This window comes from Trachymyrmex septentrionalis, unplaced genomic scaffold (genome assembly GCF_001594115.1).
Source record: "Trachymyrmex septentrionalis isolate Tsep2-gDNA-1 unplaced genomic scaffold, Tsep1.0 scaffold60, whole genome shotgun sequence".
In the NCBI taxonomy this organism is placed as follows: domain Eukaryota; kingdom Metazoa; phylum Arthropoda; class Insecta; order Hymenoptera; family Formicidae; genus Trachymyrmex; species Trachymyrmex septentrionalis.
Window position 1 is genome coordinate 6,085,113 of NW_017305779.1, and position 13,845 is coordinate 6,098,957.

A 13,845-nucleotide genomic window follows, 5' to 3' on the forward strand; every position below is an offset into this window, starting at 1 on the left:
TTGAGCTTTTTAAGCCTTAAGCTTAAGGTAAGAAATTGACCAATCACAGTCAAACATGAGGATAATAACTGATTATGATTAGTCAATTATTGACACAGTATTGGCCTAATATTGGATCAATATATCTTTACTGTTTGAACAATGTATCACCAATAAATTGCTACCTGAGTTAATTCATCTTATTTTAGATGTTTACTTTTTATGCATCGATCTAATGTTAGATGCAACTTATTTCGTCACATGGCACACGTTGACAAAATCGTTATCACCAATAAATCAACAAACGCATGGCAACAGCCTCATCGTTGTATTATCAGCATGAACATACGAATTGTCAAATAATTTTTAAAATACTGCACTGATATCAGGAAGATATCACAATTATTTAATTTGATTACGCAAATATCTTGCAAAGACTTTCGCAATAAAAAAAAAACGCAATGTAAGTTAAACATAAATCGGTTAAGCTCCTCTTACAAAAGCAGAATTAAAATGACAAGAGAGAGTCAATTTCCATAAGACGGAATGTTTAATCTCTGAAATTGTAACTCTACAAACAAATTTTCACCGATCCGTTTTAATTCAAGCCATCATCTCCATCGCCAGTGTAAGTTCCCTTGCGCAACGCGGTGACTTATACAAACTCCTCCGTATTCTTATGCAAATCTCCTATCGCCTTCGTCGCGGCAAGCGGAGGTATTGTAATCTTTTCAGTCAGTACTTCCAATAACTTTCGTCGCGTAATATTACGAGGCGCATCGGCCTGCTCCATTGTCCGCGACATTTCAGCGGCGCACTTTTGTCGACGGTGCGAATTGTTCGGAACGTGTCCGCGGTATAATCGAGTAACTGTACGCAGACAATAGCCGAGGCCGCACGGTACGCATCGTTGACTCCAATTATGCGAGTTCTCAACCTCGGCGTCGCCGGTCACCGTCGCTACCACGATTACGCGACCGTTTGTGTCGTAGACTGTCGTAGTTTTAGATTCGAACAATTGGATCGATCACTTGTGTTTCTGCAGACGCGTCATCCCCTGCGAAATCCTATTTTATATATCTAAAAATTGATAACAATAGAAAATAAATATCAACTGTATTTGACAATAGGATGACTTCTATTGGCTGACCCAATTTGTCATTTAGATTATTGCGATTTAAAGGATACGGATGCGTCAATTTTTTTTTTAAATTAAAAATAGACCGTATTCAGTAAGGAACAATAAAAAATGACGAATCAGCTATTCTTCCAACGTGAGTGTTCTTAACGACGCGATTGGAACCGACGTAACGGCGAATGGCAATTGTCGTGAGATAACGTTCGCATTTCCGTTGAAAATATCGGCGAAAATCGTTTTCATGTATCCGCGTAACATCGCATTCGTTCAACCCGAGGCCACGCACAAATACTCACGCAAACGATGTTTATGTACGATGTGTATGTAAGAAAAAATGCCTACATCCGTTTTTACCGTTATTTGTGGTCTTCAGCATTTGTAAATAAAAAATGTGCCGATATATTAATTTAGAAAAAGAGATAGTGACATTGCCTTTAGAGAAGTGAACCTCTACGGATATCGATAATTATATGCCCTACGTTTTTTTTTTCTGAAAAATATGAAACTTTTTAAGTATGGAAGAATTACTATGCGCGAACGTTTTGTAACTCAAGGAAGTTAAAAATAGCAGCTGGACAAGATAACATAAAATGTAAATTTACGTAAGAAACTTGTGCAAAAGCAAGATAAGCATCTACAGGTGAATTACAAATGGAATGGATGAATAGATGATCAAAGTAAACGATTACATATGATAGACCAATTGAAAATGGAAATGAACAGGAAGACGAAGTTCAGGTAAGTGTTCTGCAAAGACGAAGCAAATGCACCAGAGGGACTCGGTGTGAGTCAGTAAACTCATCGAAATGTGTAAAGAGTGGAAACTACCGGCTCGTACGATTTCCACCAACCATAGAAACGAGCGCCCATGAATGGACAAAGGAAAGATCGCGATGGTGAACGAGGAAACTGAGGGATTCGCGGTATTATGCCGTGGAAAATAAATTACGTTCAGCGCACTGGCTTTTATATCCCGGCAGGTATTCTCCGCCGAGATACGTGAGAGAATGCGAACGCACTTAGCAATATGTACACGAATTATGGGTGCGAGCACAGCATGACGTGAATGACTTTTGACGAGTGTTCAGCGTTCAACGTCGTCTCCATTGTAGCGGCATTCTATTGAAACTCTTTCAGATATCCGTTATTTATTATTGCATCACGAGTTACTGTCATAAAACAAAAATTATTAAATAATAATATTCGACAGCTACACTGTGATCAGCACGAAAAAAATTTCCTAATACAGATTATATTAAAATATGTATTTATTTTTTATTTTAGATATCTGGCTGGAATCAGAATTTTCGTAATAAATTCCTTGTAAATTTCTGTAAGATCATTATTAGATATCAATGTTAAATTAATTATCAGTTTAATAATGCATGTCACAGCTTTGGCTTAAAATTGTATTTCAAGATTTTATTCTAATTTTTACAATAAATTCCGTTCCAAAACTTTGTTATAAATTTTCAATAATTTCGTGTAGTGATTAATTTGACATTGATATAATTATTAGAGTTTAACGTACGTACTGCAAAAACACTTTAATAAATAAATATTCAGAAGCTTGATACGAATTTTAAGTATACATATTAAAGTGTTAACGAGACGATATTTCTTCAAACCGTTAATATAGCACACTACACCGCATTGCTTAAAGGGTCATGCGAACGTTAATTGAGCGGTCATGTCAACGTTCGCTGACCAAGAAAAGGATTATTCAGACAGGAAGTTCTACCTTTCTACGCCGAATTTCAATCAGCCGAGTAACTACCATTCGAGCTTCCGGTCCATTTCGTTAACCGCGAATATCTCTCAGGTACGCTCAAAGAAACCGCGGACTTCCTGCACAAATAAACACTACGGCCTGAGAACCGGTGAAATCCAATTGGACGCAATTTATTTATTATTGTCATTTCTTTTTCCAGAAATCGCTCTTTCAATTAAATTAATAAATAAAATTAAATGGAACCAAATTAGTATTAGGAACTATCCTGTTAAATAATACCAGTTGCTAATAAAACTAACTATAAGTTATCTGTAATTAAAAATTGTTCATATCATCAGCATTCTTGATTCAAATTATGGCAATTTAAAGGTAATGTTTCTAATTAATAATTAATTCCATTTCTGATCAAAAGATCATCAGAAAAAGTTGTAAATAATTAAGTTTTCAAATAATTAAGTTTGTAAATAATTAAGTTTTCAAGTTTTGGCTATCCTATAACGTGGATAATTAAACTTCCACGCGATTTTGCATAGAACAAGTCGCTAAAGAGAAGCTCGTCGAAAGTAATGGCTTCATCAAACTGGAGCTTGCCTCCCTCAGGCAACAGTGAGAAAGGAAAAACCATTTCAGTTTCAAATAGCGGCGAACGAGGAACAATCTCGGAGGTTAAACTGGATGGTTAAGTAATCCGAAACTTTTGCCTTTCCCTCGCAGATTCGATTCGAGACGTGTCGTTTAACCAGAGGAGCTATCATCTCCGGCGCTATCGCGTGACCGACCGTCTCGGCAACGCTGGAACTTCCAACATCAGCTAATGTCATCGGGCGCAGCGCGGCGAATTGTCACGCACGACAATGCCCGCCACGCGAGAGAAGACAAACGTCGGTCTCCCTCTCCCTCTCTCTCTCTCTCTCTCTCTCTCTCTCTCTCTCTCTCTCTCTCTCTTTCTTGTTTCCCATGAGGATACCATCCGACACACCGCATCTTCCCGGAATCTCTCATTATGTCGCGGTCACACACAGCCGCGCGGGAACTGCGCAAGTAATAATTTGGTATCTCGGTACCGCACGACCCGACCGCCGATAGGATTATATCGTGTGACAATTTGTCAGTCTGCGATATAATTCGGTGACGCTCCAAAGCCCATGATTTTCGCGATTCGAAAAGCAAATTTTGTATGTCTCTGTGTCAAGAGGCATTCAGCTTTCTTTCTCTTCCCATGAAATTATTACAGAAGATATATGAAAAAGATACTTTTCTTCTTTACATTTTTGTGTAATTTCATATTATATTGTATAATTTTATTATATTTCATTTATATTTCTTCTATATTAATAATTTATAAAAAGAGAAAGGATACTTTCCTTGTTGCAAAGAAGAATATTCTTCACAGCATCGTGAAAGTAAAATAACATCTGGAGCAATAAGTATGTATGATACACATGAATTGCGCGCTTTACACATCGCACATTGATTCAAGATGCGATAATCGGAGTGACTATTATATACGTTACGTTTCATCTCAACAGAGTAATAACGGTAATTTCCAGAAGCACAGATGCGAAACAGTAGGGAGCCTCAAGGAGATGCTCTCGCCCTTTTTTAATTGCCGGAAGATATGTCGCAAGAAGATTACGCAACCCTAATTTCCGATTATTAAAATCCTCAGTGTTAATGCCGCACGCCATTATATGCGCAACCGTCGAGCAGCTCATTATTTGCGTAATTAAAATTTAATGGCGAGGAGGATGTTGCTCGGGTCGTGCGCTGAGATGCATAGTACAATATATAAGAATAACTTCTCGATAAGAATTCTTTCTCGTGTGGAATGTAAGCTACGATAAACAGGCGCCTGACGTGCTGCATGAAATCCGCCCGACGACAAGCTTCCTCTGTTATTCAACATTGCGCTAAATGTCTCATTACGATCATCACCACTTTATCATTTGCGATAAACATTTCGATTTCATTTCGTGTATTTTTTATTTTATCTATCCCTTACTTAATCATCTAAAAATCTAAACTGTCTGCTGCGTAATATTAAAATAAGTAAAATAGAGTTAATATACATAAATTAATAAAACGAAATTCGACATCTTATTTTTCCTCGCTTGCTCGAGTTGTTGAATATTGCCATGTTAAAATAGGTCGCGCTGAATACCAGAACGGAAATGACGAACGCTTAGTGCGATTTCTTTGCATAATTTTACGTAGCGTCGAAGAAGCGCACAAAGCCCGCATTATATCGATTTACTCGGCATTATCTCTTATTGAGTATAAATAGGGGGGTGCAAGTATCGGGGATGTTATCACAGCCAGTCGAGCAAAAGTCGCCGACTGGCCTCTGAGTTCCCGATTTTGCGTTGCAAATCGGGAGGCTGAATGAACTACAATAGCATTAAAAGGATAAGAGAGAAAAAGCGACGCATTTGTGAGCCGAGTGTGTTTAGGCTCCGAAAATGAATGCAATGTAAATTTAACGTTCACCTCCGAGTCCCGTAAACATATCTCGAGCACAGAGGACACTCGGATGTTTGAAGTACGGCAGAATGGGAGTACTCTCTCACTCGCGCGTGTGCCGGAGTGCCTGTAATTAAGCACATAACAAGGCTTGTTTACGCCGAGTCCGACCGGTCCTCGTAATCTCCAAGAGCCGCTTAGTCTGCCGTTTTAATCTCTTCTCGACGTGGCGCACAGTCATCTACGGTATGTGCGACGTGACTCTACACCGTGTGCCCGTAAATAGAAACTTTCGCTGCGCCGGCATTGTTCTCGATCGCGACACTCCCGAAGCCTCGTTAAACACGTTTCAAAGAGCGTGGGAGATTAAACGGATCATTGATCGCAGAGGGACATACGGAAGTCCAATTCTGCAAAACCACTCTCGGTGAAGAATCAGCGGAAAATTTCATCGAGGTTCAAAGTTCGTATAATTATACAAACAAATTATACAAAATCGTACAATTATACCAAAAAAATCAACAGTTAAATCGACAAGATTTTTAGTCTTCAATTGAGCGTAAAATAATATTTGCATCAATACAAATTCAATCAAATCAAGATTAAAGTCTTTGAAACAAAATTACAATATTTTAAATATTGTTATCAATTTAAGATTAAGCTTTTTTCCGTACAAAAGTTTAGTAAAGAGAGAGTGAGATACCAATTAATACCAATTACTAATTATTATATCCGCGAACTTTTTAAAGAGAAATCAGTCTGTTTTCTGATGACAAATCGAAATTCTGGTGTTCGCATTCACTTTCGAGAAATGGTCCCAAGGTTTATTCATGCGCGACAGGGTGAAAATGTCAGGCATTTACCACGCGAGCATCGTAGATTTCTCTCACCTTTGCTGTGCATTTTGCTTATAAATAGCTCGACAAACAGCGCAGCAAATCAACATCGATTTGTATAATGATCATGAAAGGCCTTATCACGTAAATTATAAATCGTCTTAGTCGCGATTTATACCCTCTATTCATATCTCGTCGTCATGTAAAATAAATACAAACCAGCAATAAATATATTTAGACTTTAAATCCTTTAGAATTTACATTACATCGTAAATTAATTATTAAACAATAAATTATACGCTTGACATGTAAGCCATATACTCTAATATTAAATTAAATAACAATGGATTTGATAAATAAAAAATTTTTCTTTTAATATTGCCAAGATATTATAGATATTAATTATAATACTCATAAAACAATACTCAAAACCTTTCTCTCAAATTATAATAAATAAAAGATTAATCATCCTTTTTTCAGTTTAATAAATTTTTAAAATAAGTAGAAAATCCAACTATCCCTTCAAATTTACATGAACTCTGTTCTATCAAAATTTTAATCAAGACTTAATTTTCAGAAATATTATGGAATACTCGCGACACATATAATATTCATAATCTCTGCAAAGGAAAAATGAGTTCTCTATACATATATACTTCCAATAACAAAATCTTATGTTTTATTTCACAATATTTTATAACTTTGCAATATAACTCAAATCCTTATATTTTGTTACGTTTTTTACTAAATCCAAAAATATTATTATATTCTTCATTCTCACGTTTTATTATTATTAAAAGTACTTATCAATATTCAGTTTCTGCCATATTCCTACATGCCACCTTGCGAGATGGAGAATTGTGTTAATATAACTCATTTCGTCAAGTGCGTCTAATTAGCTATAAAATATTCGCGATTCGTTCTCTCGCGGCATCACGAAAGTCATTCTGCCACCTCGCATAAGATTACCTTCGCGGCGTTGCGTAAGGTCATAAAATCTCACCTTCTCATGTGTCAAGGGTCGGGTCCGCACGACGTGCTACTCACGCGATCTCGGTTACGTGTACATCGTGCCCTGTCATGGACCCTTTCCCCCCCCCCCTAGAAATTCCGCGCTCCCATCAAGGGTTCCACGACTTCCTGTTAACCCCCGGCATCGCAAACTTTCCCTTCGCTCGCGGAATTTCTCCGCAAAGCGAAATCTCTGACCTTTTCGTCTCTGACGCAGACACTTTCCTTGGAGAAGACTGATAACGTGTGCCTTGAGGTAATCGCATCAATTAATATAATCGCGAAAAGCAAAGTTCATATTCATCTAGATAAATAATAATAATAACTTTATTGATGTAAACGGCATATAAAGTTTTTTTTTATCTTTCATTAAATTTACTATTGTGGAGTCTTCAGACTTGGGAGTTTTGCATTTTTCGCGACAAATCCGAGGACGAATCTTATTTATTGATTACGTGAAACGTAAGACATATAAAACAATCAATTAAAACTTGAAATTTCTAAAGTGAAATTTTTTCAGAATAAATAAAATGTTAATTCAGTTAAAAAAGAAGCTGATATTAAAAGTAGTTTCCTTAAAATTAAGCTTCAATTAATATAATATGAATTGTCAAGCAAATCAAGCTAATTGCTAAGAAGAATAAATCGTTATCTGGTAATTTTTCTCAGCATTATATCGCCTCCAAAATTTTGCCGGTTATATCCCCAATGAAATTTGCAGTTTCTAAACGCATTCACCTACGAAGAGTAACTCAGAATCTCAAGGTCATCAAAGGTAAAAGTCAAGAGGAAGAATCTCTCGTCTATAATGTCACCCTTGCACTCCAGAAAGTCTATAATGTCGCTCTTGCTCTCATTAAGAAAAAACCAAGAAAAGTCACCCTCACCTTTGTTGTCGCAGACGTCGCAAAGCACCATATCCGCCGGCAGCAACGAAACGCGTGTATCCTATCGCGTGGTCGCATCCGCACTGAGATATTTTGTGACGTAGGGCGGCATTGCTACGGGTTGCAAGAGAGGGCGGAGGAAGCTGAGGTGGAGGTGGACGAAGAGCAGAAAGAAAACGAGAAGACCGGCGTTGAATGACCAACACTCAATCGATTGATTGGACTGTATAAAGTGTTAACGGTTTGACAGCCACGTTTACACTGATGATGTAGCGCATCAGAACCGATGTATGGACGACCAACGGCCTCCAACGTCGGGGTCGAGAAAAAGGGGGGGATCATTCCGATGTGACCCGTCATGGTGGGGATGCCCGGATCAATATTAGGGCGTAGACTCAAGGGCAAGGGTCGCTACAGCCTATATGGGGTGTCAGTCTAATGCGGCGGATTTCTCAAGAAGTGAAAATGAGAAGTCTAATTTTTCTTGGCCGAACAAGAATCGGAATTTCGTTTGGACGAAGTTTCGAGAAAAAATAAATTGCGAGATCTCGTTTTCTCAAAGCTAAATTTTTTTCAGGAAGATTATACTTAAGACTTAATTTTCCTTATAAAGAAATAGAAGCTAAAAATCAAACTGATTTAATATAATAAAATAGATTTAAAGGTACTAAGACAAGTTAATAATAATTAGATGATAAATTATTATTGCTGAATATATAAAGGGCGTAAAATCTTCAATATTAGATTTTATAATAACTGATTTAATAAACTAAGAATTTTTCTTAACAGCATTGTCAAGACACTAAGATGTTTCAAATAACTATTAGCGAAAGATTAATTACGCTTTTTGCCTAATACAATTTTTTATAAACTAAATGAAAGAGCCAATTGTCCATTCAAAACTTTGCTTTACCAAGACTTTGTGTGATCAAAGTTTAATTATTAAAATATTCTATGTTAAATATTAAAAATGAATGGCTTCTGTAAAAATCTCCGCAAAAGTCAGTTCTAAGCTTCTTGCTGAAATTCAGGTCAAGGATTCTGGAGCACCCTGTATAAGAGAAACGCGTGCATGCGTGTGAAAAGGAATTCGGATACGATACATCGCATGACGATATCGATCGCGGTTGTCGTCGATGCTCCCTATTATGTCTGAAATTTATTATACATGACCTTTTTGCTAGCTCTCTCACGATTGCCGAGATTGGTTCTATCACCTTCGCGTGTGTGCCGTAACTGCGAGGTTTACACGAGATTAGTGCGATATTAGGTATGTTATAAAAATTATTGCATGGGCGTGTAATGTGCCGCTTGTTTATCTCGCAATATCGAATAATCTATGTTTGTGCTGACACCAGAAAAAACGTTTTTTTTTTTTCTTTTTTTTGCTAATAATACCGATGAAGAGCAGTCACGTTACAAGATAATATAATCACGCTGACCTTATGCATTTCTGGATAATTTAATTGCTAAATATAGACTGAAGTAAAAAATTGATGACTCTTGTTTCCTAACTGATTAATTTAGTCACGAGTAGACGATGTCTCATTAACCTTCATAAATTTTTAAAAGAAAATACTAACTTTACATATCTAAATTAGAAAATCATGTAACAAAAGAAAAACAGATTTACTAAATAGAACCCTCAAAGATGATTAATCAGTAATGAAGTAATCAGTAATATAAAAATGGAGAGTCAACATAGTTATTGGTGTGAAAATTTAAAATCATTAAATTTATGTCCTGTAAAGAATAACTTAATTTTACTGATGGTCTATAAAAGTTATTCGCACTTTCCGATATTTATGCAATCGAATTGCGAACCTCGCTGAGGCAGGCGGTAAAAATGATTGCATGTCATCAGACTGTTAATTGCGCGCGTCGTGTTCTCTCCTCATTTTACATATATGAAAACTTTCGCGGCGTGAGAATGCGAATTGCCGTGAAGCGAGGGAGAAACTTGCCCCTCTTCTGGCTTTCAGGACGAAAGCGCAGCATTACGCGAACGGCCAGGTATTCGAGCGTAGCAGCTAGCCGGGCATGAGTGCATAGTTCAAGCGTAAACGCGGTATTTCATCGCGACGCGAAAGAATTAATCCCTTTGCAGCCACCGACGACCCGAGATCCTTTGATTCAGAAATTTTTCCAGAGACGGCTGCTTTACGAACCTTCTCTAAAGAGAAAGAGAGAAAACGTCGGCTTCACGTTGCACTAAGATTATATGCAATCGGTGTAATGTGACAATATCTATTTTGCGGACGCAACGCGAAATTCTCCGCGACGCAATGTTTCGTAGGAAAGAAAATTTCATTCGTATAATAAATATTTTTGTAAGTAAGTATACTTTATATATCGCCGCGCGATTGCGATTATTTCAATTTAATGCAATATAAAAAAAAAGTAATAATATTAACATTTTCTTTGAAAAATTCCATTTTAGCGAAGAAACGCTTTCTCTCTTTGTATCACTTTATTCTGTGTAAAGTTAAATATTTGCGAAGAAAGTTCAGAAAGATCCAAGTCTTTTGACCTCCAATTCACTTTTTAAGCTTAAATTTCTTTTGCCTTATTTTATTCTACATAGTTCGTAGTTTTTCGTGATGTAAATGCAGCCACAACTGTTCTTGTTAGAGAATTATGACGCGTATCAACATTCTTGAGTCATCGGGCGGGCACGTATACAAGCAGAGATATAGGGTCTACATGTAAGATGATAAGTCACAGATAAGAATGCTTAGCTAGGATTAGCTGTGCAAGGTACGCCTGCCGTTGAACCTTTTTATACACATTGCACTCAACTAAAGGTGACCGCGATGCCATTCCGTTCGCGTTGAACACGCATTCATACACAGAGAACTAGAAAATTTCCTGGAAGCAGTTACCCGTGAGAACACACCGACACTTTTGACATTTACCGAACCGCAATTCGTATCGCAGATTGGAGGTGAAGAGCGAGGAAGGGGTAACCACTAGCTAAAAACAGTATCCTACAGATTATATGATTTCATTTGATTTTATACGATATTTCATCTGAAAAATAATTTTCTTCACTACACATATGTGAAGTCATTTGGCAAAATAAACGATTTTATCTAATATTACACAATTATTTCTCGTATTGCACATGTAATTATCGAAATTTCACATCAATTTTATAATAATTTCGAAGATTCTGTCACGATTACATCAAGTGATTACCTCCTCGGTGAAAAGCGACACTAATTTCTAATGTAATTTAATCAGACGATTTAAGACAATGCTTAGCTTTTATATGGTTACAGCTTGTCTAATTAATTTCTTTACTTTAAAATAACGAAATTTTTCATTAATTTCTTCTAAATTTAAATTAGTCTTACAAATTATGTCTTTTTTTCAGGATTCTAATTTTATAAAAAAGATAAACAAAGAATGAAATTATTTATGCGCAACGAGTGACTTAAACACATATACCGACTCGTAAATCTGTGCTCGAAGGGCATAGAAGGGCACATTTGATTTTTTATCGTCATTTGCATAAATATCGGCTCTTCAGAATATTCTATAGAGATATACAGCCGAGTGCTTGAAAAGATCGGAACCGTCATCAGCATAGAACTTTCACTGCGGTACTAGAGAAAAGGCACTCCGCACGTCTGTTTCTACGGTTAAATTCATATATAGGGACATATGTCAGGGGAACATACACACATTCTGTATTCGAAACACACTACCCTGACCTGCGGTAGTAACGCGAGCGAGCGTGCGAGCGTGAGGGTGCGTCCAAAAATAGGGGTGCTTTAGTTCCCGAGGGATCAATGGACCATGCCAGTTGTAATTTTAAACACCTCGACAAACGTCACTAATTAAATCTGCTGGCTTATAAAACGCACCCCTTTCTTTCAAACGAACGTCGAACATTTAACGGCCTGCGGGTATTAAACTGACAAACCTGACAGCTTCAATAATTATCCTTCAATGTAAGATAAAAGCAGAATCGAGGAAATGCGGGACGATATCAATGAACCAATAAACATCTCTCGCGATGTCCTCTTTAATAAAGCTATTGTAACAAATTGTATGTGATGATAAAAAGAGAAATTTGATAAAACGTCTTTTATTTTCATTTATTATCATTCGCTTCATATTTTCAATCAGAATTATTTGCAATTTATTGCAACAAACAAATAAATTAGATTAAATTTAAAGAAATCGATTTACTATCGTCATTAATTCGTGTAGGTTATTTCTAAATCTTAACGTCATTATCTAATTGTTACAAATAACTTTATAAACGTATATTAGTTATATTTCTCTCATTAGAGCTTTTATCATGCGCGAGATGCACAAGATTTGCGCAAACTCACCCTTCCGCTGATCCTCGCTGTCGGAATGGAGCTCTACGTCATGCAGCCTCATGGATTGCACGAATCCTCGCCAATGACTGCGCGATCGTTCCCTCTCGCCGAGATCGTTCTTCAGGTTCGCCAGCTGCCTATCGGACTCTTTCAAGAGCCCGTCTAGAATATCCGGTCTTTCCAGATTAGAGCTGGTCTTAGAATTTCCTTCCACGCTTGCCCTTCCGTTTGATGAGTCCTCTCCGCGATCGAGATCACGGATACCTCGGTCCTCCGACTCGCGACGCCCATTCGCGATGTAATCTGTGTCTCTCCAACCCTGATGATTCTTGGAGTTTCTTCTTCGGCGAGCGGGAGGACGTGGCTGGCAATCCGAATTTGCGTCTTCTTTCTGCTTTTGCTTGTCTCTTAGGTCTTTCTCCGGAATCTCATGAAGAATCTTATCCAATGCTTTTCCGTTCGTATTCTTACTCGATATCTTATTAAACACATTCTTTGGATTGTTACATCGATCCTTTAACGACTCCCGATTGCTTCTGGACGCCTCTAGAAGTTTCTGCGCTAGTAACCGAGTCCTGTTGATTTCTGTTCCGGATTTCCTCTCCTCTTTTTCAGAATCGCTTCTGATCTTCCTGTCGTTGCTATTCTTAGTCACTGTCTTGGATGAAGAATCCGTCGATTGGAACATCTGCTGGATCTTGAAGATATCCGATCGGATTTTGGCTGAGGTCGGTGCGTCGTTTCTTTTACTTGAGATCGTTACCATCAATTCTGTTTTCTGTAAAGGACCTCTGTGATTCCGCTGCGTTGGTGGAGTATTCCTCAGCCTCTCCAAGTCCCTCAGATCCGCCAACAAAGAATTGTGAGTCCTCGATATCCTGACGTTGCCATCCTCGAGACCAGCGACAACGCTGCGTGGTCGGTTCCTCGAGTCTGTTTTGCCAATTTTGTCGATCGGCGTTAACGACTGGTCCAAGAAAACGGTTTCGCGAATTTGACTGATGTTGCGCAGTTTGGGTGCGCCAATCTTTATACCGGTGGTCCTCATAATTACCTTCTCGACCGACTCAATATCCCGTTCGCGTCCTAATCGCCTCTCCTCGATCAGCCGCGCTCGATTGGCGTCGATTGACGTCGCGAATGAGTTATGATAAATCGGGCTCTTGACGGATGTAATGGCTCGCGAATTTGAACTAAGATTGGCAGATCTGCTGCTACGCAAAGGAGACACCCGGACCAGTTTCGGTGCATCCCTAGGATCGTCCGTCTGCAAACTGCCTCGGTACACCATCTTCTTCTCTTTTATTCTTTCAATTTTTTTTTGTTGCCAGACACAGCGAAGATCCAAAAAAATTGTTGTTTATCTAAAAATTCAAATTTTAACTGAGTACTGAAATTTAACCTTGTCATTTAGAAATGATAAAATAATTATACGATAAGATACGATAATATTATATATATATATATA

At 37.8% G+C, this 13,845-nt stretch overlaps 1 protein-coding gene across 1 annotated transcript in view; it reads right to left on the reverse strand.

The window, feature by feature from the left end:
* LOC108752576 overlaps positions 1 to 13,845 on the reverse strand; it is a 34,099-nt gene that overhangs the window by 11,758 nt on the left and 8,496 nt on the right. The window contains exon 3 of the mRNA XM_018493486.1: positions 12,387 to 13,741. Coding sequence (XP_018348988.1) covers positions 12,387 to 13,668 — 1,282 coding nt within the window. The 5' untranslated portion in view covers positions 13,669 to 13,741. The remainder of the gene's footprint in view (positions 1 to 12,386; positions 13,742 to 13,845) is intronic.